At 48.0% G+C, this 27,401-nt stretch overlaps 1 protein-coding gene across 1 annotated transcript in view; it reads left to right on the plus strand.

Annotated features, from left to right (window-relative positions):
• The window catches only part of LOC124013140 (microtubule-actin cross-linking factor 1-like), a 308,472-nt gene that overhangs the window by 267,226 nt on the left and 13,845 nt on the right, over positions 1-27,401 (plus strand). The window contains 37 exon segments of the mRNA XM_046327332.1: positions 667-833; positions 1,132-1,291; positions 2,242-2,568; positions 2,719-2,803; positions 3,007-3,233; positions 3,538-3,744; positions 4,104-4,331; positions 4,675-4,893; positions 5,162-5,365; positions 7,376-7,384; positions 8,415-8,640; positions 9,537-9,763; positions 15,420-15,542; positions 15,695-15,796; positions 16,072-16,173; positions 16,410-16,583; positions 16,824-16,979; positions 17,359-17,556; positions 17,925-18,053; positions 18,365-18,553; positions 19,039-19,140; positions 19,142-19,195; positions 19,536-19,742; positions 19,888-20,007; positions 20,179-20,348; positions 20,667-20,826; positions 21,048-21,242; positions 21,518-21,790; positions 21,919-22,107; positions 22,214-22,325; positions 22,571-22,728; positions 22,934-23,096; positions 24,162-24,316; positions 24,498-24,572; positions 24,695-24,715; positions 25,880-25,897; positions 26,951-27,068. Coding sequence (XP_046183288.1) covers positions 667-833; positions 1,132-1,291; positions 2,242-2,568; positions 2,719-2,803; positions 3,007-3,233; positions 3,538-3,744; positions 4,104-4,331; positions 4,675-4,893; positions 5,162-5,365; positions 7,376-7,384; positions 8,415-8,640; positions 9,537-9,763; positions 15,420-15,542; positions 15,695-15,796; positions 16,072-16,173; positions 16,410-16,583; positions 16,824-16,979; positions 17,359-17,556; positions 17,925-18,053; positions 18,365-18,553; positions 19,039-19,140; positions 19,142-19,195; positions 19,536-19,742; positions 19,888-20,007; positions 20,179-20,348; positions 20,667-20,826; positions 21,048-21,242; positions 21,518-21,790; positions 21,919-22,107; positions 22,214-22,325; positions 22,571-22,728; positions 22,934-23,096; positions 24,162-24,316; positions 24,498-24,572; positions 24,695-24,715; positions 25,880-25,897; positions 26,951-27,068 — 5,749 coding nt within the window.

A 27,401-nucleotide genomic window follows, 5' to 3' on the forward strand; every position in this document is an offset into this window, starting at 1 on the left:
TTAACACATGAAAGGGGGAAACACCCACACACCTAATTATCTGAGTCTTTTGGCAGAGGAAAAGCCCAATTTAACAGTCTGCCAGTCTGGTTTTGGCATATAACACACCAATTCACAGAGATGACAGATTACAAAGGTTTTTCCGAGGAACCGGAGAGGCAGAAAACACAATGCCTGCTCTCCCTGTTTCTGATACACTTCCCGTGTTTGTGTGTCGAGGAGCACGGCGGATTCAGCCACTCCACTCAGTCATACGCGTTTACATCCGCCACTGAAAGTAGAGCCTCACTGCGGGGGTCACTAGAGAGGAAACTGGAGATGAGTGGCGTTTACCGGGGGCCCGTTCAACATCACTGAATAGTTATGAATAGGTTCAGAAAGGGAACTACTGCCAAATTGAGCTACTACTCATAGTGAACGTCCTCAAAACACGAGTGGCTTGGTATTTGAGATGCGGTATTGTTGGGGAAACACTGCAAAACATTGCGGTATTGAATGTGAAGTATGTTCTAGCTTATCCTACCAACTGCTTGACGCAGAAGTCCTAGAAGCAGCGACTCTTCTGGTCTGGAATGTACCCCTAACCGTGGCATACATGCAGAACAAACATTATGAGAGTTGGTATTATTTGTGGTGTTGAACAGGACATTTGATCTCATTTTCCAGCTGTTACAAAGACTACTGGACGACCGCAGAGCCACCTTTCAGATGATCCAGGGAGAGGGGGAGAGGATCGCAGCCTCGGCCGAGACACAGGACCGAGACAAGATCCAGAAGCAGCTGGAGAGTCTGGGGGAGAGATGGGGCGAGCTGCTGGAGAAGGCCAGGGCGAGGTAAACGTAGCTTACTGCAATGGACGCGCTACACATCGGGCATTGATACAGCCTGTCCTCCTTCATCATGGACATGCGCCACAGTCAGAGAAGACGTACACACTCAACAGCACATTTTGAAGACTCTTACACACGCGTGGACACACACACCAGCCTACCTGTGCGTTACTGCTACTTCCGTACACAACCCACACATTCCTGACTGTTTCGCATCGGACTGCTTATTAGGATCCACGATGAGACATTGATATACGAAGGCGACCCAAACACACTCTCCCTCCTCCTCTCCCCGCTGCAGGCAGTGCCAGTTGGAGGAGCTGCAGACGCTGGCACTCCAGTTCCACGAGGCGGTGGAGCCTCTCGGAGAGTGGCTGAGTGCCACCGAGAGACGCCTGAGCACCGCCGAGCCCATGGGAACCCAGACTTCCAAGATCACCCAGCAGATTACGAAACACAAGGTAACGTGGATGATGGTGTCACAAGGTAACGTGTCCCTCGCGATACATGGGTTGTGTTTAAGTCCCTGGATTGAAACTAGGAAGAGAAGAGGATGGTACCGGACTGACCAACTGGTTACTGTACAATGAGCGAGAGAAAGGGAACCCCAAGCTCAGCCATTATCTCCTCATTGTTTTTGATATGATTTGATATGATTTCAATATTATATTTCATTGACCCTTTTTTTTGTTCATGATTTTTTCGTTCTTGTAAGTTATCATGCATATTTAGCATTCATGGCCACTCCTCATGATTCATGGCCATTCCTTATGATTCATGGCCAATTCCTTATGATTCATGGCCAATTCCTTATGATTCATGGCCAATTCCTTATGATTATGATTCATGACCAATTCCTTATGATTCATGGCCAATTCCTTATGATTCATGGCCAATTCCTTATGATTCATGGCCAATTCCTTATGATTCATGGCCAATTCCTTATGATTCATGGCCAATTCCTTATGATTATGATTCATGACCAATTCCTTATGATTCATGGCCAATTCCTTATGATTCATGGCCAATTCCTTATGATTCATGGCCAATTCCTTATGATTCATGGCCAATTCCTTATGATTCATGGCCAATTCCTTATGATTCATGGCCAATTCCTTATGATTCATGGCCAATTCCTTATGATTCATGGCCAATTCCTTATGATTTCTCATCTGCATGCTCTCATTTTCTTTTATTGGTTGTTTTTCTTCTGTTCTCCCTCCTCTCTCCTTCACCCCCCCATCACCCTCTCCTCTCTCCTTCACCCCCCCATCACCCTCTCCTCTCCACACACACCACCCCATCACCCTCTCCTCTCTCCTTCACCCCCCCCATCACCCTCTCCCCTCTCACCCTCTCCTCTCTCCTTCACCCCCCCATCACCCTCTCCTCTCCACGCACACCACCCCAGGCCGTCCAAGAGGCCGTCTCCTCTAGAGGAGCCGAGGTCGACCGCCTCCAGGCCCTCGGCCAATCCTTGGCGCCCCTCAGCTGCGCGGCCGACCGCGATTGGCTGGGGGAGCGCGTGGGGGCGGTGCGGCTAGGCCACTCGGAGCTCAGTGATTGGTGCCAACGCAGGGCCGTCATGCTGGAGCAGGCCCTGGCCAATGCCCAGCTGTTTGGGGAGGATGAGGTGGAGGTGCTCAACTGGCTGGCTGAGGTGGGCCAGCGGCTGGGACAGGTGTCGGTGCAGAGCTACCAGCCGGGGGTCCTTACCCAGCAGCACAAGCACACACTGGTACGATACTCTGGTTTGGAGAGGAAGTCGCTATTCATTAACACACAGTGGTAGGGCACTACCGCAGGGAGTATTGGATTGATTAGTACGGTCTAGATATTGAGTCTCTGTAGGGTGTTCATTCTATTTTTTCTCCTCTTCGCCCATCAGTCTCTGAATGAAGAGATAGTGAGCAGGAAGAAGCAGGTTGACCAGGCCATCAAGAACGGACAGGCCCTGCTCAAGCAAACCACAGGTACAGTACAACCTCGAACTCTGGATACTACGGGTTCTCCCTTCCCTGATTCTGGACCAGCTCTCCAGTAGCCCGCTTCTCACCATCTCCATCACCAGCCAAAACAGCCAGGACTGTTCCTGGACCTGTCGTTATAAAGGCACATGATAACCACGGAGCCTGTATTCCACTGACTCTTGGTCTGTTGTTTTACCCCCTTGTAGGTGAGGAGGTTCTGCTGATCCAGGAGAAGCTGGACGGTATCAAGTCTCGCTATGCCGAGATGACGGGCGGGAGCAGCAGAGCCCTTCGCACACTGGAGCAGGCCCTGCAGCTGAGCACGCGATTCGCCAGCGCCCACGACGACCTCAACCACTGGCTGGACAAGGTGGAGGCGGAGCTCAACGTCATGGAGCCCGACGCCACGCCGGCCTATCAGGACCGACAGAAGGTTTTCTTGACAGTTTATTCCACATATATGCTGGGAATTTGGAACATATTCTGTGCAAATAGAATCACAGTCTGCGATATTTCCAGATGTTCAGTGGTCATTTGAATGAATGACATTCCCATTGTTTCTTAAAGAATCCCTTGTTCCATAGCCCAACTGTTGCGTAAGTAGGACTTCTATCTTGATTTGAAGATACTCAATCTCTCTGTGTGTGTGTGTGTGTGTGTGTGTGTGTGTGTGTGTGTGTGTGTGTGTGTGTGTGTGTGTGTGTGTGTGTGTGTGTGTGTGTGTGTGTGTGTCCCAGGAGCTGAAGTGTGTGTCAGCGGAGAAACGTCTGGTTTTGGACACGGTCAACGAGGTGGGCAATGCCCTCTTAGACCTGGTGCCCTGGCGTGCCCGCGAGGGTCTGGACCGCCTAGTGGCGGACGCCAACCAGCGCTACCGAACGGCGGCCGAGACCATCACCCAGCGGGTAAAGCTGGTACAGGCTGCCATCCAGAGGTCACAACAGGTACTGCAATGTGACAAAATCAAGTTTGAAAAGGGGTACACTGGTAGTACTTCACTGAGCACTGGCGGTAGAGTGCATTCAGGGTTCGTATTTACAGTGCATGGTGGTGTTGATAGTTAGCGGTAGGGCTAAATGTAGAATTTAATGATTTGAACAGTTTTTATTTTCATGTCTTTGTTCTCTGGCTCTATGGTGTGTAGAAGTCATTCATGAGGTTTCTGCGCCCGTTGTCAACAAGAGGATGATGCGAATGTTTGTGGCATTTCTCCTCTTTCCCCTCTGTGTAATGCTAACCAGCTAACGCTACTGTGATTGCTGAGTGTGCCGGTGCTAACTGTGTGTATCTCTCTGTGCCTCAGTATGAGGAGGCGGTGGACGCGGAGCTGACCTGGGCTGGGGAGACGGAGAGGAAGCTATCCTCCCTGGGTCCTCTGAGTCTGGAGCCTGACGTCACCGTGGCCCAGCTACAGGTCCAGAGGGCCTTCAATATCGACATCATCCGACACAAAGACACCGTGGACCAGCTACTCCACACCAGGGACGACATCCTGGAGACGTGCAGCGACCAGCAGAGAGACGCTCTGGTGGTGAGGAGAGATGGATGAAGGGGGAGAGGGTTTGGGGAGAGTGAAAGAGGACAGAGAAATGCAGGGAGTTCGAGAGAAGGGTTCCAGGCTTCCAAACAGACCAAGAGGACTTTTGTAACATATAAGCAATGACCAATTCAAGAAAAGTTCATTCACAGAAAATCAAACGACATGGTAGACATTTTATAATGGTATTGTTAAATATTATAAACAAGGAGGGAAATACTGTATTTTTGTGCTTGAAGTAAAACGGAACAACAATAGTACACAAAATAGAAAATATTCCAGTGAGTTTTGCCGAGTTACCAAATGAGAACCGTTCTATACCCCTCTCTCTCCTCAGGAGAAGACTGACTCCCTGTCTGCCCGCTACGAGGCTGTGAGCCAGCAGCACCAGGAGCGATTCTCAGCCCTGGAGCAGGCCCAGGTCCTGGTGGCCCGTTTCTGGGAGACCCAGGAGGACCTGGAGCCCTGGCTGGGGGAGACGGAGACACTTATCGCCCAGCTGCCGCCACCCGCCATCGACACCGAGGCCCTGCGTCTACAACAGGAACAGATGAGGGTGAGGAGAGAGTGATGGGAGGAGAGGGAGTAGTGGGATGGGAGGAGGCTCTAAGTGCTGTATTTGAACCCGTGAAAAGATGTATCATGTCGAGTTAGTTCCTAGCACTTCTACTTTTTATCATTTCCCTTTTCATTTCTCCCTCTCTTTCTCTGTCTGTGTGGTACTCGGACTCTACCACTCGTTCTATCACACTATCCATCACCCTCCTTCCTTATTCGCCACTCTTTCTGACTCTCCTTTCTCCCTCCATCCCTCCCTCCTCCAGCTCCTGAGGGAGTCCATAGCGGAGCACAAGCCCCACATCGACAAGCTGCTGAAGATCGGCCCCCAGCTGGCCGCCCTGAGTCACCAGGAGGGGGCCACGGTGAAGCAGCGCTACAGCGACGCCGAGAAACGCTACGTGGCCATCAAGGAGGTCGTCAAGGGTCGAGCCACCACCCTGGATGAGGCTGTGTCTCAGTCTGCGCAGGTATGGTTACGTGAAGTGAATTTGAAATCGGTTTGTAGCTCGAAGGGGTGTCAGGTGTCGAAGCTTGTGTCTGCTGATTGCTGCCCCAATCCAACCGAACTACGGCATCCATATGAGGAAAACAAATGACTTCTTTATATGGATGCCGTAAACCGTGTTGTATCCGTATTTGGAAGTCTTCAGATTTCCTAATCTGGATGCCATACTTACAAGCTAGCTGCTAATGGCATGATGTGGTCATTGTGCACTTCCACTCCTCTTCCACTAGAGGGTGGTGTGATATTAGGCATTGGGTGTAGTGATATTTCTGGGAATGATGCTCAAACTAGGATGGCGTACTGGACTCCTTACTTGGAACTGTGTTTTGGCACTTTATGCTAATTTCCATCAAAGGAATGGAAGAGAACTTATTATTGAGCTCCAAGAAGTGGTGGTAGTAGCAGCAGTAGCAGTAGTCGCTATTTGCTAAACTACACAGCTTCTTGCTACGCTTGTAGTAAAAAACAGATGGTTACATACAACTCACTTTTCCTATTTCTATTTCCATAAGTAATGTTCACATTTTATTTCAATAGTTCTCTTGTCAAATGCTCTCTAACACCTAATTTCATAAATCATGAGCCACCATTGATTATCGCTGAGGGCGAAGCTGATTGTTGCTGCTGTTGATATCGCTTGGCCAGAGTGTGTGCATGTCATTGATCTAACACAATGTGTTGTTTCTCCACCCCCCCCCTTTCCCTAATGGACCATATCATTCACTCCTCCTCTCTATGCATCCCTCTCTCTTTTCATCCCTCCAAAAACCACCAACCTCTCTATTTCCCCCTCTCCTTGCACTCCCCCTTCCTTCCATCCATCCCTCCAAAAACCACCAATCTCTCTATGTCCCCTCTCCCCCTTCCTTCCATCCATCCCTCCAAAAACCACCAACCTTGCACTCCCCTTCCTTCCATCCATCCCTCCAAAAACCACCAACCTCTCTATTTCCCCCTCTCCTTGCACTCCCCCTTCCATCCATCCATCCCTCCAAAAACCACCAACCTCTCTATTTCCCCCTCTCCTTGCACTCCCCCTTCCTTCCATCCATCCCTCCAAAAACCACCAACCTCTCTATTTCCCCCTCTCCTTGCACTCCCCCTTCCTTCCATCCATCCCTCCAAAAACCACCAACCTCTCTATGTCCCCCTCTCCTTGCACTCCCCCTTCCTTCCATCCATCCATCCCTCCAAAAACCACCAACCTCTCTATGTCCCCCTCTCCTTGCACTCCCCCTTCCTTCCATCCATCCATCCCTCCAAAAACCACCAACCTCTCTATTTCCCCCTCTCCTTGCACCCCCCTTCCTTCCATCCATCCATCCCTCCAAAAACCACCAACCTCTCTATTTCCCCCTCTCCTTGCACCCCCCTTCCTTCCATCCATCCATCCCTCCAAAAACCACCAACCTCTCTATGTCCCCCTCTCCTTGCACTCCCCCTTCCTTCCATCCATCCATCCCTCCAAAAACCACCAACCTCTCTATTTCCCCCTCTCCTTGCACTCCCCCTTCCTTCCATCCATCCATCCCTCCAAAAACCACCAACCTCTCTATTTCCCCCTCTCCTTGCACTCCCCTTCCTTCCATCCATCCCTCCAAAAACCACCAACCTCTCTATTTCCCCCTCTCCTTGCACTCCCCCTTCCTTCCATCCATCCCTCCAAAAACCACCAACCTCTCTATGTCCCTCTCTCCTTGCACTCCCCCTTCCTTCCATCCATCCCTCCAAAAACCACCAACCTCTCTATTTCCCCCTCTCCTTGCACTCCCCCTTCCTTCCATCCATCCCTCCAAAAACCACCAACCTCTCTATGTCCCCCTCTCCTTGCACTCCCCCTTCCTTCCATCCATCCCTCCCTCCCTGGTTTGCTCCATCCCTCCATCCCACCCTCTCACTCATTGTGGATGTGCTGTATGTGTTGACCCACCATTTCCTCCATCCGTCGTCACTTCTCACGGCAATCAACCAGCTGGTAGAGGTAAGACCACCGACTGACTGACCACAACGTGACTTCGTAACCATAGTACTGACACACCAAATGGCACAACTTGCAGAAATGTGTTTGTTAGTCATTAGACGTTTTTTCCCTGCGTGAACCTTGTGTCTAGACTTAAACAACCCGCCATAACTCCCAAGTATACTTTGTCCAATGCCTCGCCTCTTTCCCAATTAGTGTGTTTTGATACATTTGGCAATTGGCAACTCTAGGTTTGCCCTTCTTCTCTCTTCCGGTCCACGTTACCCATTTTGACATTGCTCAAATGCAGTTATTAACCAAAAACGTCCATATAAGCTTTATCAACAGCCACTTACATTTACATTTACATTTAAGTCATTTAGCAGACGCTCTTATCCAGAGCGACTTACAAATTGGACTTAGTGTGGCTGTGGCAATGTGTGCTGACTGAAGGTTGGGCACAGTATTCCTAACTAAGTCAACTTCATTCATGTCTAGTAAGTAGATCTACAGTGCTCCCACATCTCATGCCTCTCCAAGTATCCAAAATTGCATGGTATTTTTTTGGTGAGATCTCTGCATTTTCAAAATGTCACCGCTCCCCTCCGTATGCATTGAAATGTATGTATTATAATAAGAAAAAATCCTTAGTCTCTGCATGGTCAATCCTCTGCAGTGGCCGTACAGTATTTACTGCCATACAACCTCTGCAGAAGTCTGGGCATTCAGACTTGTTGAGCTTCGCAGAGCTGTTGTGAAGGAAGTTGTCAAGGAAGTGAGTTTGTGTTTATAGAAGACCTCCCGCCCCCACCTACCGTCAACCAATCAGGTCAATGCGGCACTTAACGGGAGCCCTTTGCATTGTTAGAAATACTGTGAGGCACACAGCATCGCCGTACGGAGCTCGATTTGGCCTCCGGAGGCTCCGCGATGGCATCACACCCTCCATACGGAGCCTCTGGATGGCGTTGCCAGATCAAGCCGAAATCCTCGATTAGCCACGCTACCTACCTCCTTTCTTAAACCTTGACCCTCTCTCTTCTCCTCCCAGTTCCACGACAAGATGGATCCCCTGCTGGAGACCCTGGAAGGGGCCGTGCAGCGCCTCCGATCCCCTCCTCCCGTGGCAGCGGAGGCTGATAAGATCCGGGAGCAGCTGGCCGACCACAAGGCAACAGGGCTGGAGCTGGACAAACTGCTGCCCTCCTTCTCGGCCCTGTGTGCCCGCGGCGAGGAGCTCATCAGTAGAGCAGCCCGCGACGACCCTGCCGCTCAGGGTGGGTGCCTGAAAATGCACAAAGAGAGAGACCTTACGTGTACTGTGTGCACACCAACATCACATACGTCACACACACTCATACGCAATGACTCATACACAAGAGACTGTTACTCATAAGAGCGGCAGGTACCGTGGACTTGAAGAGCATTGGGCCTGTAACCGAAAGGCCGCTGGTTCAAAACCCAAAGCCGATTAGCTGAAAATCTGTCGTTTTGCCCTTGAGCAAGGCACTTAGCCCTAATTGCTCCTGTAAGTCACTCTGGATAAGAGCGTCTGCTAAATGACTCCAATAAAAGGAGAGTGACCAAAACAATGCATGCTCACATCGACACAGTACTACAATGATCCCACTGACAAACCTGATTGGTCTCATCAATTTAAAAAAAAAAAAATTTTATGAAAAAACCACAGAAGCCCAGAAACACAAAGGCGCAGATTCACAAACGCGTGACCTTTTTGATCACTCCCAGTACACATGGTGACATGGCACAAATGGCGACTGCGCCTCAAAGCCCTCCACCTTTGACACGCCCCGTCCGCATCCATTTCTCAGCACACCTCTTCATAACTATGAATGAGTGCTCTGTGCAGTGGTAGTGGGAGGGTAGCCCACTGACTGGCTGTAAAATACCATTTTTTGAGAGCTAGTCTCTAGATGGCCATGCTAGAAGGGACAAAAGCAGCAATAACATCAGAAATGATAAAGCTATTTGTCGTAATGGTATGGTTCGGTTCAGGGCTACAATAATGAATAATAACTCGTCTTCGTATCATTCTTCCGTCCATCTCCACATAGCTAATCGCATATAGTGACAACTCTGTCCTTTCGAGCGTGGAAAAATAACACCACGCTTCCCGATTCATCTCTCCCACCGCCCTCTTTCCCCCTCCCAGCCGTGCGTTCCCGTCTGCTGCGCCTTCGCTCCCTGTGGGATGAGATCCGGCAGAGGGCTGAGGAACGGGAGGGGAAGCTGACGGACGTCTTGGACCTGGCTGGGAAGTTCTGGGCCGACATGGCGGCGCTATTGAGCACGCTCCGTGACTCGCAGGACATCGTCAGGGAGCTGGAGGATCCCGGGGTGGACCCCTCGCTCATCAAACAGCAGATAGAGGCTGCAGAGGTATGTGTGGACAGGGGATGGAGGGTTACTGAGAGAGAGGAGGGTAGAGGTATGTGTGGACAGGGGATGGAGGGTTACTGAGAGAGAGGAGGGTAGAGGTATGTGTGGACAGGGGGATGGAGGGTTACTGAGAGAGAGGAGGGTAGAGGTATGTGTGGACAGGGGATGGAGGGTTACTGAGAGAGAGGAGGGTAGAGGTATGTGTGGACAGGGGATGGAGGGTTACTGAGAGAGAGGAGGGTAGAGGTACGTGTGGACAGGGGATGGAGGGTTACTGAGAGAGAGGGTAGAGGTATGTGTGGAGAGGGGGATGGAGGGTTACTGAGAGAGAGGAGGGTAGAGGTATGTGTGGAGAGGGGATGGAGGGTTACTGAGAGAGAGGAGGGTAGAGGTATGTGTGGACATGGGGATGGAGGGTTACTGAGAGAGAGGAGGGTAGAGGTACGTGTGGAGAGGGGGATGGAGGATTACTGAGAGAGAGGGTAGAGGTATGTGTGGAGAGGGGGTTGGAGGGTTACTGAGAGAGAGGAGGGTAGGGGTATGTGTGGAGAGGGGTTGGAGGGTTACTGAGAGAGAGGAGGGTAGAGGTATGTGTGGAGAGGGGGATGGAGGGTTACTGAGAGAGAGGAGGGTAGAGGTATGTGTGGACAGGGGGATGGAGGGTTACTGAGAGAGAGGAGGGTAGAGGTATGTGTGGACAGGGGATGGAGGGTTACTGAGATAGAGGAGGGTAGAGGTATGTGTGGACAGGGGATGGAGGGTTACTGAGAGAGAGGAGGGTAGAGGTATGTGTGGACAGGGGATGGAGGGTTACTAAGAGAGAGGAGGGTAGAGGTATGTGTGGAGAGGGGGATGGAGGGTTACTGAGAGAGAGGAGGGTAGAGGTACGTGTGGAGAGGGGGATGGAGGGTTACTGAGAGAGAGGAGGGTAGAGGTACGTGTGGAGAGGGGGATGGAGGGTTACTGAGAGAGAGGAGGGTAGAGGTATGTGTGGACAGGGGATGGAGGGTTACTGAGAGAGAGGAGGGTAGAGGTACGTGTGGAGAGGGGGATGGAGGGTTACTGAGAGAGAGGAGGGTAGAGGTACGTGTGGAGAGGGGGATGGAGGGTTACTGAGAGAGAGGAGGGTAGAGGTACGTGTGGAGAGGGGGATGGAGGGTTACTGAGAGAGAGGAGGGTAGAGGTACGTGTGGAGAGGGGGATGGAGGGTTACTGAGAGAGAGGAGGGTAGAAGTATGTGTGGACATGGGGATGGAGGGTTACTGAGAGAGAGGAGGGTAGAGGTACGTGTGGAGAGGGGGATGGAGGGTTACTGAGAGAGAGGAGGGTAGAGGTACGTGTGGAGAGGGGGATGGAGGGTTACTGAGAGAGAGGAGGGTAGAGGTATGTGTGGACAGGGGATGGAGGGTTACTGAGAGAGAGGAGGGTAGAGGTATGTGTGGAGAGGGGGTTGGAGGGTTACTGAGAGAGAGGAGGGTAGAGGTATGTGTGGACAGGGGATGGAGGGTTACTGAGAGGAGGAAGGGGATAATGGTTATAGAAAGACTGGGAAGAAAAAGATACGGAGGCATAGAGCATGTTTGTAGCAACAATATTACATTCGCCAAGTATTCAGACCCCTCGACTTTTTCTACATTTCTTACTTTACAGCCTTATTCTAAAATGGATTAAATACACATTTTTCATCAACAATCTTCACACAATACTCCACAATGACAAAACAAAAACAGGTTTTTAGACATTTTTGCAAGTATTCAGACCCTTTGCTATGAGACTCGAAATGTAGCTATTTCCATTGATCATCCTTGAGATGTTTCAACAACTTGATTGGAGTCCACCTGTGGTAAATTTAATTGATTGGACGTGATTTGGAAAGGCTCACACCTGTCTATATAAGGTCCCAGAGTTGACAGTGTATGTCAGAGCAAAAACCAAGCCATGAGGTCGAAGGGAATTGTCCGTAGAGCTCCGAGACAGGATTGTGTCGAGGCACAGACCTGGGGAAGGGTAAGATACCATTTCTGCAGCACTGAAGGTCCGTAAGAACACAGTGACCTCCATCATTCTTAAATGGAAGAGCTGGCCGCCCAGCCAAACTGAGCAATCGGAGAAGGGCCTTGGTCAGGGAGGTGACCAAGAAACCTGATGGTCGCAGAGTTCCTCAGTGGAGATGGGAGAACCTTCCAGACGGACAACCATCTATGCAGCACTCCACTAATCAGGCTTTTATGGTAGAGTGGCCAGACGGAAGCCACTCTTCAGTAAAAGGCACATGACAGCCCGCTTGGAGTTTGCCAAAAGGCACCCAAAGACTCTGAAACCATGAGAAACAAGATTCTCTGGTGTGATGAAACCAAGATTGAACTCTTTGGCCTGAATGCCAAGCAACACGTCTGGGTTAAACCTGGCACCATCCCTACGGTGAAGCATGGTGGTGGCAGCATCATGCTGCGGGGATGTTTTTCAGTGGCAGGAACTGGGTGACAGGTGACAGGATTGAGCAGAGGAGAATGGGAGAAACTCCCCAAATACAGGTGTGCCGAGCTTGTAGCGTCATCGCTGCCAAAGGTGCTTCAACGAAGTACTGAGTAAAGGGTCTGAATACTTATGTAAATGTGATATTTCACTTTTTATTTTGAAAGCATTTGCATAATGTTCTGAAAACCCTGTTTTATGCTTTGTCATTATGGGGTATTTTGTGTAGATTGGTGAGGGGGAAAATAATGAAATCAATTTTCGAATGCTTCAATGTGGCGAAAGTCAAGGCGTCCGAATGCTTTCCAAAAGCACTGTACAAGGAAAGCATAGCAAGATATTCAGACGCTCAAATGTGGAGGAATAAAGGATGTTGAGGTAGAAATATGGGAGAAAACAGCACCGTGGGGGTGGGGGGGGTAAGACAAAGAGATTATATTAAGGAGTAGTGAAGATGGAGGAGACGTAAAGGAATGGTGCCAGCATGTTAGTAGCTATGTATTTACTGTAGCAGTGGTGTAAAGTAACCAAGTAAAAAATACTTTGAAGTACTACTAATGTATCTGTACTTTACTTTAGGATTTATATTTCAGACAACTTTTACTCCGCTACATTCCTAAAGAAAATATATACTTTTTTACAATTGATGCTTCTGCTATTCTCCCATACTGTACATTTCCTCTGACACCCAATAGAAAAGTACTCTTACGAATGCTTAGCAGAACAGGAAAATGGTCCAATACACACACTTATCAAGAGAACACATGGTCATTCCTACTGCCTCTGATCTGGTGGACTCACTAAACACAAATGCTTCGTTTGTAAATGATGTCTGAGTGTTGGAATGTGCCCCAGGCTATCCGTAAATAAATACCAAATAATTATAATCGTGCTGTCTGGTTTGCTTAATATAAGGAATTTGAAAGGATTTATAGAAATTACTTTTGGAACTTAAGTATATTTTTGTATTGTCTTTTACTTTTGATACTTAAACCCTTACATTTGGTGGAGATTGGCTTATAAGGATAGGGCCACATTTGAATGTTTCTAACAGAATAATCCTATGAATGACCATGGGGAAATGATCATACCCAAGGTGAGGACACAACAGTTCACCTGACACAAGACTGAATCCCAACATTACACTAGATTATTTTACTGCACACTAGAACTTATCTGTGCTTTTCGCAGGATTTGTCAAAAAACTAAATGTGAAAACCACTCTGGATACGTTCCGTAACACAATAAGAATATTCATCGAAATTCTGGAGTAGTTTCAAGATGAGAATATACAATTTACAAGGGTTTGAGTGAGAGGTCTAACTGGGTTGAGTTGGAATTTCAATGCACTTTTATGACTCAAGGAAAGAGCCTTCAACTCGCTGTGCCATTTGAGGATCTGAAGCAAGCACACTTGTGGTTTTTTTTGTTTGGAACACACCCCTGCGTCCCCAACATCACAGAAATACTGTTTATGACATCCAAAAACATTCAATAAAAGAAATCACAATCTGGGTCAGGTGGGTATCATTTGAAAGCTTATTCTATTGCCAACATTGTTAGCTAAGTTAAAATATGCTTTCAAAAGGCACGTCAGACAGACCGATTCTAATTGTGGTGTACATAGTGACAAAACAGACTCATTCTGTCCAGGACAACCCAGGCTATAACCCGCGTCATCATTGTAACTGTGCCTCAAACACAAGCACGTTGATACTGTAAATGACATGGGTTTTCACATATGGAAATGTGAAGTGCCCTCTTGGACCCGTGGGTGTGCGGTTTGCTTGGGTTTATTTGGATCCCCATGAGCTTTTGCTGAAGCGTCAGCTACTCTTCCAGCTACTCTTCCAGCTACTCTTCCAGCTACTCTTCCTGGGGACGTGAATATGACGTCAACGTGGCATTTAATATAACGTCTCGTCTTTCAGAGCGCGTCCCCTCCATTTACAGCCGTTCCCTCGCTCCGACAACAACTAATGTGCAAAAGTAGCCCAATCGGGCCCCCCGGGTGGTGCAGTGTTTAAGGGTACTGTACTGCAGCGCCAGCTGTACCACCAGAGACTCTGGGTTCGCGCCCAGGCTCTGTCGTAACCGGCCGCGACCGGGAGTTCCGTGGGGCGACACACAACTGGCTTAGCGTCGCCCGGGTTAGGGAGGGCTTGGCTGGTAGGGAAATCCTTGTCTCATCGCGCACCAGCGACTCCTGTGGCGGACCGGGCGCAGTGCGCGCTAACCAAGGTTGCCAGGTGAAGGGTGTTTCCTCCGACACATTGGTGCGGCTGGCTTCCGGGTTGGATGGTGCTGTGTTAAGAAGCAGTGCGGCTTGGTTGGGTTGTGTTTCGGAGGACGCATGACTTTCAACCTTCGTCTCTCCCGAGCCCGTACGGGAGTTGTAGCGATGAGACAAGATAGTAGTTACTACAACAATTGGATACCACGAAATTGGGGAGAAAAAGGGGTCAAATTCACACAAAAAAAAACTTTTAAAAAGTAGCCCAATCAGAGGGAGGGATCCGGGGCATCTTCTTGTCGTCTAGAACGGCTCCGGTCAAAACCCACAGAGCTGTGAAGCGGAGAACGTCATGTATAGTAGGAGGTGGTTGGCCTCATCCCCGGGACTGGACTCCAGCAGCTCGGCCCCCGGCGCGTTCACCGTCTCCACCGTGGACCGATGGGACACTTCTCCAATGCAATAATTGATGTGAAGCAAGCATTCTGGCACAAAATGGCTGCCATGCATAATCTATAAGGGAAAGTAACAGAAGTGAGGCTGATATGGAGGGGGGATTGAGGAACGATGAGCGAGGTTGAGGTAGACTAATGCAGCCACTGCATTTCAATTTAGGCGCTTATAAATGACCGTCTGTCTTTTTCAACCTGTACACTGACTGACAGGAGCTGTGGGTGGAAAGGGCTATGTATATTTAAAACCAAAACCAAATACCTTGACTCAAGTAGTATTTTACTGGGCAGCTTCCTCTTTTGAATCATTTTCTATTTGTACTTTTACTCAAGTATGACAAGTGGGTACTTTTTCCACCGCTGTACTGCAGTTATTAGCTCAGAGGTAGGAAGGGGAGAGAATATGCAGAGGTAGTTACTGATGAGTGGAATGACTGTTGTGTTATCTGACCTGTCCAACTATGCCCTCTCTGTGTGTCTGTCGCTCTCTCACCAGGCCATCAAGGCCGAGACAGACGGGCTGAGGGAGGAGCTGGAGTTTGTACGAACCCTTGGGGCTGACCTCATCTTCGCCTGCGGAGAAACAGAGAAGCCTGAGGTCAAGAAGACCATCGACGAGGTGAGAGGAGTACAGGATAGCAACCAACTTCAAGAACGTAATCATTAATGGACTCGGTGCATGATATTTTCTGTCTACATTTTCTGTTGGTCTTTTTATTGCAATACAGTGTGTGTTTTCTCTTTCCTCTCTTCTCTCTATCCGTTTCTCAGATGAATGCCGCCTGGGAAGGCCTGAACCGGACGTGGCGAGAGAGGATGGAGAGGTTGGAGGAGGCCATGACGGCTTCTGTGCAGTACCAGGATGCATTGCAGGTCAGTGTCCCCGAATGCATCGCTGTTTCAGCTCAGTATGTCAGATAATTAAATAATCTGGTATTTATTGCACACTTGTTCTTTATGAAAGTAGATGCTTAGTGGAAATGTAAATCTGTCATGAAGTAGGGGAAGTGTCAGGACCTCGATCGTCATTATAGTTTGTAGAAGTTAGATTGACGTGGTGTGTGTGTGTGTGTGTGTGTGTGTGTGTGTGTGTGTGTGTGTGTGTGTGTGTGTGTGTGTGTGTGTGTGTGTGTGTGTGTGTGTTGCAGAGCATGTTTGACTACCTGGACAACGCAGTGATCAAGCTGTGTGACATGTCCACTGTGGGCACTGATCTGGGAACTGTCAAACAGCAGATCGAAGAGCTCAAGGTTTGAATCATAATCTATTGTTTTGTCATGTAGCTTTGATATAGATGGTGTACTTAAAATATTCCAGTATGTTTTTATCATCCTACAAATATTTATAATATGTATTGTTCTTAAAAACGGTTTTGACGACAAGATAACATTATCGGTAAGTCAAAAATACGCTCTTGGTTTTACGTGAACTATCACTTTAATGATAAGCAAACAGCTAATGCAGGCCTGACTCCTCCTGTGAGCAGCACTACAAGGTGGAGGTGTACCAGCAGCAGATAGACATGGAGAAGCTGTGCCACCAGGGGGAGCTGTTGCTCAAGAAGGTCTCGGACCAGACGGACAGAGACATGATCCAGGAGCCCCTGACGGAGCTCCGACACCTCTGGGACAACCTGGGGGACAAGATCACTCACAGACAGGTACACAAACTATGCATTGACTCGTTGCGTCCAGTGGCTCCCTAACTATTGTACATGAGGGGAAGTAGCTACAGTAGCTCTGCTGCCCTCTCTAAAATAATGTCTTCAGTCCTCTGGAACTCAAACTCATATTCAAATTAATTGGCGCTCAGATATGTACAATAGATTACAGATTGCAATGCGATTCAACGTGACATGATTAATGAAGAAGCGCTGTTTTCCCCGTGCTGTTTCCTACAGCATAAGTTGGAGGGTGCGCTCCTGGCACTCGGTCAGTTCCAGCATGCCTTGTCTGAGCTGCAGTCCTGGCTGAGTCACACCCACGCCACCCTGGACACACAGAGACCCGTCAACTCTGACCCCAAGGCCATCGAGATAGAACTGGCAAAGCACCACGTACGTCTACCCCTCTACAGCTTTCCCTTCCACACTCTTACCCAACACTCCTCTTCTTCTTTCCCCTCCACACTCTTACCCAACACTCCTCTTCTTCTTTCATTTCCGGACTCTTAACGGCCAGTTTCACGAGACCCATATGAAGCCAATCCTGGACTAAAAAGCACTTTCAATGGAGATTCTCCATCAGGAAAACGGCTTTATTAGTCTACCTCGACCTCTATCATCGCTCCTCAATCTCCCCTCCATATCAGCCTCACTTCTGTTATTTTCCCTTATAGATTATGCATGGCAGCCATTTTGTGCCAGAATGCTTGCTTCACATTAATTATTGCATTGGAGAAGTGTAACCAACGCTCCCTCCCTCGCTCTCTTTCAGGTGCTGAGGAACGACGTGCTGTCCCATCGGTCCACGGTGGAAACGGTGAACGCGGCGGGGGCCGAGCTGCTGGAGTCCAGTCCCGGGGACGAGGCCAACCACCTCCGCGGCCAGCTGGACCACCTCAACCGCGGCTGGGAGAACCTGCTACTCAAGACCCAGGACCGACAGAAACTACTGGAGGCCGCACTGCACCAGGTAGGAAGGATGCAGGAGGAGTGGGCTGGGACGAGTTTTACAGTACGAGTAATGTTTGAACTGAACTGAACTAAGCGAAAAGAAAGAATGAAACCATTTCTATCCATTTTGTCTCAACCTTCCCTGTAATTATATTTATATATTACGGGTTTCCAACTTGTACAAATAAGATTATCAGGTTATCTCCCTAGAAAAATGTGTTCTTTCCCAGTTAAGGAACCGTTTAAATACTGTACTTAATCTTAGTAGAGCTAAAAACCACGGGGCAAGTGAATGAACGACACAGTAGCACTGCCATTTAACGCACAATCATGACTTCCTCTCTTGTTCCCGCTCTCCTCTTCCCCTCCTTGTCCCTCGTTCCCCAGGCGGAGGGTTTCCATGGTGAGCTGGAGGAGTTCCTGCAGTGGCTGAGGAGGACAGAGAGCCAGCTGTCTGCAGCCAAACCCACAGGTGGCCTGCCTGAGACGGCCCGGGAGCAGCTGCAGCAGCACCTGGTAATACTGGGGATACATTTTAATGATACTGCAGCCTGCCAATTCATGCACTAGATGTGATGGAGAAAACACGTGCTAATGGGGATACACGTTATTACACTGCACCCTGGCCACGCATACACTAGATATGATGTACAACACTCATTCCACTGTACAATCTACGATCTAATCTGTATGTACATTGTTTTTAACCACGTGTAATGGGTGTGTTGGGTTAAGTATTCTGCACGTCTATGTAACACCGGTTGTTATTGGGCGGATCCTCAAAGTATCAAATTCCTTTGGAAACATCTGTGTGTCTTTCTCTATAGGAGCTCCAGACGCAGTTGGCCCAGCGCGCTGAGCAGTACAACCGGCTGCTGGACGCGGGAGAGTCCATGTTGCTTTCCCGCGGGGGGGAGGAGGGTGGCCCCGGAGCTGGTACGACCCAGACTCAACAGAACTTGGCCCTGCTGCAGAACAAGTGGGCCAGCCTGAACACCAAGATGGACGACCGCACGGTGAGAGAGGAACCGTCCGCTTAGATACGTGAAGAGCTATGAGGACGAGTTCCTTCTAATACTGATTTAAAAACCCTGAACAAGGCCAAAAGTCGAAACACCGCGGTTTTTACTTGTAGCCATAAAAGAACCTTTTTATATATTTCCATTTTTCTCCGGAAGTTGCGGAATCTTCTCTCGAAGAGCTCCTTCAGAAAATGTCATTGTTGCGAAGCTTAGAGCGAATTTTTGGCTAATTTGAGAAACGAGCACCTAACGCAAAGTTGTGAATGTTTCATTTGTATATATGTACATTTGAAGTGCTGCACTCGTGTTTTTACTGGGTAGGTTTTAGACTCAAACCAATACAATATACATTTACATTTTCACAGCTCGACTATAGAAAACACTGTTTTACATAGGAGCTGTATCTACAGTATATGTTACCATCAAACCTTTCATTGACTATTTCGCCCCCCCCCCCCCCCCCCCCCCCCCCCCCCTAGGCGAAGCTGGACGAGGCGGTGTCGCTGGCCACAGGGTTCCAGTCCTCCCTCCAGGACACCATCAACTGGCTGACCCAGGCAGAGCAGACCCTCAACATGGCCCAGCCCCCCCTCCCTCATCCTGGACACTGTCCTCTTTCAGATAGAGGAACACAAGGTGGGCAGTTTAGGCACTGTGGAAGTGTAGAGATCCTATGTTATGCGTGATTGACATTCATTTCTATGGTAGGTGGGGTTATATCGGTGAGTAGTTTACCATGGAATAGAATGGTATATACTTGACTGTATTTTACATAAATATAAATGTAAGTTGACTTATCATATTCATCAGACATTTTGCAGACTTGATATATTTCCCTTCCTTTATGTTGGTATGTGGTGATCTGCATGTACAGCTGAAGTCATGTCACCCAGAACCAAATCAGCTAATCAATTTCATGTCACGAGGGACGAATTCAACTGTAACACGCTCTCGGCCTCTCTCCGTTCCCCCCCAGGTGTTTGTGAATGAGGTGAACACCCACAGGGAGCAGGTGCTGGCCCTGGAGAAGGCCGGGTCTCAGCTGCGTTTCGCCAGTATAAAGCAGGATGTGGTTCTGATCAAGAACCTGCTGCTGAGTGTACAGGCCCGCTGGGACAAGCTGGTGCAGAGGTCCCTGGACCGTGGCAGACACCTCGACGAGGCCCGCAAGAGGGCCAAGCAGGTACTGACCCCAGGGTGGTCGTTTTTACGGCATTCACCCTAACCAGTATGCATCACCTGAATGGATTATATATGGCAGCCATTTTGTCCCAGAATGCACACATCCGTTAGAGATGATCAACCAGTTTCTCTTGACCTCCCTCTAGTTCCATGAGGCGTGGAGGAAACTGTCTGACTGGCTGGAGGAGGCTGAGAGCCGGCTCGACTCAGAGCTGGAGATCTCCAACGAACCAGACAAGATCAGAGTACAACTGACCAAACACAAGGTGCAGTAGGAGTCTCAATTTGAAGCTCACTGCGTGGGTCTTGCATGGAAATAATCGGGATCTGAGTGATACTCACACACAACATATGATGAGGCTGCCTAATCTAGATCCTCTTACCTGTACGACATGGTATCCTTAACTAAATACCCCTCTCTCTCCTCCCGGCCGAAGGAGTTTCAGAAGGCTCTGGGCTCCAAGCAGCCGGTGTATGACACCACAGTGAGGTCTGGTAAGGCCATGAGGGACAAGGCCACGCTGCCCGAAGACACCCAGAAACTAGACCACCTACTGGGGGAGGTCAGGGACAAGTGGGACACCGTTTGTGGGAAGAGTGTGGAGAGGTGAGGGGAAAACTCCACGCCTAATGCTTTATTACAATGACTATATGGGACTGTTCTCCAACTCCAGTCCTGGAGACTGACTGCAGGTTTCTGTTCCAGTCCAGCACTAAGTAACGCACCCGATTCAGCTAATTCTGGTCCTGATTGAACCCCACGATTATTGACTGATTATTTGAAACAAGCGTGGTGAAGCAGGTCTGGAACAAAACCTTGCAAACCCAGTAGCTCTCCAGGCCGCTGCCAAAATAGAATACTGGATAATAAAGGCAAAGTTCGTATAATGACAGCTACATTTTCCTTCTCTCGTCTCTCATCCAGGCAACACAAGCTGGAGGAGGCCCTGCTGTTCTCAGGTCAGTTTGCTGAGGCCCTGCAGGCCCTGGTGGACTGGCTGTACCGTGTAGAACCCCAGTTGGCTGAAGACCTGCCAGTCCATGGAGACCTGGACCTGGTCTCCAACCTCATGGACTCACACAAGGTATTCAGTTATGTAACAGTAAATGTTAGACCATCGGTTACGTAAAAAATCCACAAAAAAAGTCCTATGCTTACATTGGCCCAGCGCCTCATTGCCCATTTTTAAATGTGAATTCTTATTTATCGAACATGGGGGGAGAAAATGTTTTTGACCCAGTGCTCTATGTTAAGGTGAACACTATTTCCATGTTGTTTGACCTCTGTTTGGTTTTGTCTCCTCAGGCCTTCCAGAAGGAGTTGGGGAAGAGGACCACTAGTGTCCACGCCCTGAAGCGCTCAGCCAGAGAACTGATGGAGACGGGCCGCGACGACACCGCCTGGGTCAAAGTTCAACTGCAAGAGCTCAGCAACCGCTGGGACACAGTCTGTGCCCTGTCCGTCACCAAGCAGACCCGTCTCCAGCAGGCCCTCAAACAGGTCAGTTGGGAAGAAGAAGCCAAGGGGTTGTGCCATTTCTCTTTTTTTATGTAGTAATACAATACTTACAAGTTATAAGACTTAGAATTTTATGATCATTTAATGTAAAGATACCGATCATTTCAGTCCATCGTCTTTTCTTTCTTTAATGCGATCTGTGGAAGCGCAGTATAGCGCATAATAACTTAAACTGGACTGTGAAAGCGCAATAAAACGGAAAACCTTTTTTCTCTATCCTTCTAATGATCCCTCCCTCTGTCATCCCTCTCTCTCAGGCGGAGGAGTTCCGCACGGCGGTGCGGCTGCTGCTGGAGTGGCTGTCGGAGGCGGAGCAGACGCTGCGTTTCCGTGGCGTGCTGCCCGAGGAGGCGGAGACTCTGCAGGCGCTGCTCCACACCCACCGGAACTTCATGGCCACGGTCGAGGAGAAGAGGACAGACGTGAACCGGGCAGCGGGCCAGGGCGAGGCCATCCTCACCGCGTGCCAGGCCGACTGCATCACCACCATCAAACACTGGATAACCATTATCCGCGCCCGCTTCGAAGAGGTAGGTTGGCTGGAGAGGGTAACGGGAGAGGGATGTATAGAGAGATAATGGGGGGTAAAGATTTTTTAAAGCACAGTTGGGCCATTTCAAGTGTTTCACCCATTAATTGGTGCATTTTGCTTCTATAGGTCCTCACATGGGCCAAACAGCACGAGCAGCGTCTGGAGACGGCTCTGACAGAGCTACTCAACAACGCCACGCTGTTGGAGGAGCTGTTGTCATGGCTGCAGTGGGCAGAGACCACCCTAGTCCAGCGTGACGGAGAGACCCTTCCACAGGACATCCCTCAGCTCAAAACACTCATCACAGAACACCAGGTGAGAGGAGTCTACTTTTCTCAAACCCTCATTGGCTAAGTCACTATTCTAATTTTTTTTCACTCTTTCCGATTGGCTGTGTCTAATGCCAATCCATTGTTCCCAGGTGTTTATGGAGGAGATGACCCGGAAGCAGCCTGACGTGGACAAAGTGACCAAGACTTACAAGAGGAAACCAGCAGAGCCCCCTAGCAGCCTAGCTGAGAGGAGAGGAGCTCGTACGTTACCTTATTTTACCTCACAGAGATGCATTTATAATATGTTACATTGACTGCATATGTACCTAGAAATACATAAGCAAAGATACAGTGGGTGCCTATTCCCCCAAAACATTCACAGTCCATCCTTGACTGACTTCACTGAAGGAGAAAAACAGTAAAAGTCGGCGAAATATGATCGAACGTTCCATCATCAACATTCAAACCCATATAATGCGGATTAACCGTGACACCTCTCCCTACAGGTAAAAACCAGCAGCAACAACAGCATCAACAGGCGGCGATGCAGGTCCCTGGGGGCAACCCCCGTCTGACCCAGCTCTGCTCAAGGTGGCAGCAGGTGTGGCTGCTTGCCCTCGACCGCCAGCGGAAGCTCAACGACGCCCTCGACAGGCTTGAAGAGGTACTGTATTGTAACAAAGTGGTCTCTCCTATTAGTGCAGTAGAGGGCTTGTAGACCCAGGTTTGAGACCTGCATCACTGGCACGTTTGCTACATTGGTTTCAAAAGTGGGATGTCTGTACATTTGCAGGGTGTTTTTGTTTTTTTTGCAGGATATTGCTCTTCCTCATTTGTCTTACATTTATGTTCATTGTCTTTGTCCCCAGCTGAAAGAGTTTGCCAGCTTTGACTTTGACGTGTGGAGGAAGAAGTACATGCGCTGGATGAACCACAAGAAGTCGCGCGTCATGGACTTCTTCAGACGCATCGACAAGGACCAGGACGGAAAGATCACTCGCCAGGAGTTCATCGACGGCATCCTGGCCTCAAGTATGTTCTTCAGAGCTGGTTACACATTGTTAGCTCTGTTCTTTGCTCATAGCCTGCTCCAACTTAAATGCTAGTCAAGGCCTATATCTTGGTCATAAGTCCTATGTCGTTCTGATAAGTCCTATCTCTTGGTGATTAGTCCTATATCTTGGTCACACAAAAGTCCTATATCGTGGTGATATGTCCTATATCTTGGTCATACGTAAGTTCTATATCTTTGTGATTAGTCCTATATCTTGGTCACACAGAAAGTCCTATATCTTGGGGATTAGTCCTATATCTTGGTCATACAGAAAGTCCTATATCCTGGTGATTAGTCCTATATCTTGGTCATACAGAAAGTCCTATATCTTGGGGATTAGTCCTATATCTTGGTCATACAGTAAGTCCTATATCTTGGGGATTAGTCCTATATCTTGGTCATACAGAAAGTCCTATATCCTGGTGATTAGTCCTATATCTTGGTCATACAGAAAGTCCTATATCCTGGTGATTAGTCCTATATCTTGGTCATCCTACTTGGTAAGTCCTATATCTTGGGGATTAGTCCTATATCTTGGTCATACAGTAAGTCCTATATCTTGGGGATTAGTCCTATATCTTGGTCATACAGAAAGTCCTATATCCTGGTGATTAGTCCTATATCTTGGTCATACAGTAAGTCCTATATCTTGGGGATTAGTCCTATATCTTGGTCATACAGTAAGTCCTATATCTTGGGGATTAGTCCGATATCTTGGTCATACAGAAAGTCCCATATCCTGGTGATTAGTCCGATATCTTGGTCATACAGAAAGTCCTATATCCTGGTGATTAGTCCTATATCTTGGTCATACAGAAAGTCCTATATCTTGGTCATACAGAAAGTCCTATATCCTGGTGATTAGTCCTATATCTTGGTCATACAGAAAGTCCTATATCTTGGTCATACAGAAAGTCCTATATCCTGGTGATTAGTCCTATATCTTGGTCATACAGAAAGTCCTATATCTTGGTCATACAGAAAGTCCTATATCCTGGTGATTAGTCCTATATCTTTTCCTGACTGTTGGTTGTGTTGTGCAGAGTTCCCCACCAGCAGGTTGGAGATGACGGCGGTGGCAGACATCTTTGATCAGGACGGAGACGGTTACATCGACTACTACGAGTTTGTGGCGGCGCTGCACCCCAACAAGGACGCCTACCGGCCAACCACCGACGCTGACAAAATAGAAGACGAGGTGAGGAAGACACACACACACACACACAGATATACCCACCTATCATAAACCACACACACAAACACTTATTCTGAATTACAAAGCTGGACCTTTGACTTGCCGAGTCCAATAGCTCATGAATTGGAGGTTAATGGCGCTAGCTTCGTGACTTTCCCCCTCTCTCTTTTCTCACTCTGTGCAGGTGACCAGACAGGTGGCACAGTGTAAATGTGCCAAGCGGTTCCAGGTGGAGCAGATAGGAGAGAACAAGTACAGAGTAAGTCCTCCTCAGCCAGTGACTGTGTACACTTATCAACAGTTAATAAACACATGATTATATATTCTGTCTGCGTACTATGACTTAGTATTAGGTATGAGATATTGTATTTTTAAATACAGATGGGCCAGAGCAATTACAAGGTGAGTTACACCTGAGTCTACAGTGCTGTGGACGTAAACAACAATAATCTTAAAAGCTTTTTTTTTGCTTGGACAGCTTCTACTTAGCTAAATACAGTTTTCAGATCCTACTTGACGGAGTGAGTCTTGGTAATGTTAAGAATAATGTGCATTTTTTTATTTAAAGTTTGCAGTCATGGTGGGTCTAGGGCTGAATCTAAAATGGCACCCTATTCCCTATATAGTGCACATCTTTTGACCATAGTGCACTACCTTTTGAACAGGGCCCTGGACAAAAGTAGAGCTCTATATAGAAGAGAATAGGTTGTCATTTCAGACACACCCTAGTGGTTTTTTAGCTGATGCTGGCTGTGTGTCACTACATCTTTGAGCACCAATAACTGCTGTTGTTGAACTAACGAATGACATCACTCCATTCCTCACGCATTTAAATGTTAGCCAATAGCAGTAGCACTCAGCTGTATCCATGGAAATGCCGGCTTTGTTAGCAAGCTTCTCTAAGCTTTGCCATATACTCATATAAGGTGGTCTCATATTATTGACAATTACTAAGAAATCCGCGGGCCAAAAAAAGAGTGTCTCACGGGCCGCATCTGGCCCGCGGACTGTATGTTGTGCACCCCGAAGCGCTTCAACGTGTCGTGTCTCTGTAGACATATCTCTAATCACAGCACTATGGGATTGATATGCTGTGTGTGCTACCCACCAACAAACTAATATAACACTAAATATAACTTAGAAACCATAACATTTATCACAGCTCCAGGATTAGCAACTACTACCATCGCAGTTTTTTGTTGTTGTGATCTACATCATCATTATCCATGGGTTTAATGACCTCCCGTGTCTGGCGAAAGACGCTGGACTATAAACTAACTGCACCGAGCTTGGGTCACGTGACACCACACCTCTCTGTCTGTCTGACTCTCTTCTTGTGTGTGTCCGGCTTCACCCTTCACTGACGGATCCATCTCACTGTGAATTGTAAAACCAAAGTCTTACGTAGAACGTAGAGTGAGCTACAGTTTAATTTTTCTTTCCAAATGAGGTCTTATCCATTGTCAGGTTTAGTCTGAAGTATTTTTTTTTGTCTGTACAATGTTATTACATTCTTTCTCTTTCTCTTTGTTTATTCCTCCTCCACGTCTGCCGGATTTATTGTAGTTCTTCCTTGGAAACCAGGTAAAGTTGACTCCGGTGATTGGTCCTTTTGAAATCTGCTTCCTGGATCTCCACCAATGCAGTGGCCTCAATTCTACCGCCACAAACTGTTGCCACGGTGACATTGCATTTAGTGTTTGATCGGAAATGACATAACGCCATCAAATATAGCACTACACTGTGGGTGCGAATTATGGAAGTGGGTTTCATAGGCCATTGAGGTTGTTCTCTTGGTGTGATTTTGCAGATTTGAAAGACTTATTTTGAGAATGACAATTTGGCAAACTGGAATGGGTTATAATGGGAACCAGGGGTTACCCTATTCGATTAGCTTTGGACTGGGGCAAATTGAAAAATCATGCTATTCTGAGAGTAATTCAAAAATGAACATTGGGTCCCTTATCTGTTTGTGCTGTCTTGCCAACTCTATGGTCATTGTCACAATAATCAAACATTTACCAAAGAGTTGGCAAGACAGCACAAACAGACACAGGCTAATCAAAGATAGCTCTGACTTGGTATTGCTTCATAGAAGCAAAACTCTCTGAAAGTGTAAATGTCATTCTGCATGAAACAAAGCTGACTGCGGTAGAATGAAATCTTTTAGAGATGACTATGGGAACTGATATTTTGTTTTAGATTGTTGGGTAAGCTGGGCTTTTGACACATAGGTGTTTTTAGTAGTATCATCAGTGCATGGGTGTTGTAGTATAATTTGCATGGGTGTTGTAGTATAATTTGCATGGGTGTTGTAGTATAATTTGCATGGGTGTTGTAGTATAATTTGCATGGGTGTTGTAGTATAATTTGCATGGGTGTCGTAGTATAATTTGCATGGGTGTCGTAGTATAATTTGCATGGGTGTCGTAGTATAATTTGCATGGGTGTCGTAGTATAATTTGCATGGGTGTCGTAGTATAATTTGCATGGAGTGATGTATACTTTTGCTCTGATTGGTATGGGCTGCTGTGTAGAATGGCTTTTGGATTCAAAAGAAATCTCATGTCAATAATCGTTGTACTTGGTTGCACTCACTGAATTCCTCTCTGTTTCTCCTCTCCGTTGCGGTGTTAGTTTGGAGACTCGCAGCAGTTGCGGTTGGTGCGTATCCTGCGCAGTACGGTCATGGTGCGTGTCGGAGGGGGCTGGATGGCCCTGGACGAGTTCCTGGTCAAGAACGATCCCTGCAGAGGTGAGTGGGGTTTATTTATTCACAGCCACACATGCACGCATGCATACATACATGCATACATACATACTCTTAGGTTGGAGTCATCAAAACTCGTTTTTCAACCACTACACAAATTTCTAGTTAAACAAACTATAGATTTGGCATGTCATTTAGGACATCTACTTTGTGCATGACACAACTAATTTTTCTAACAATTGTTTACAGACAGGTTATTTCACTTATAATTCACTGTATCACAATTCCAGTGGGTCAGAAGTTTACATACACTAAATTGACTGTGCCTTTAAACAGCATGGAAAATGCTGATGTCATGGTGATTGGCTAATTGACATC

Source organism: Oncorhynchus gorbuscha, linkage group LG24, assembly GCF_021184085.1.
Source record: "Oncorhynchus gorbuscha isolate QuinsamMale2020 ecotype Even-year linkage group LG24, OgorEven_v1.0, whole genome shotgun sequence".
Taxonomy (NCBI): Eukaryota; Metazoa; Chordata; class Actinopteri; order Salmoniformes; family Salmonidae; genus Oncorhynchus; species Oncorhynchus gorbuscha.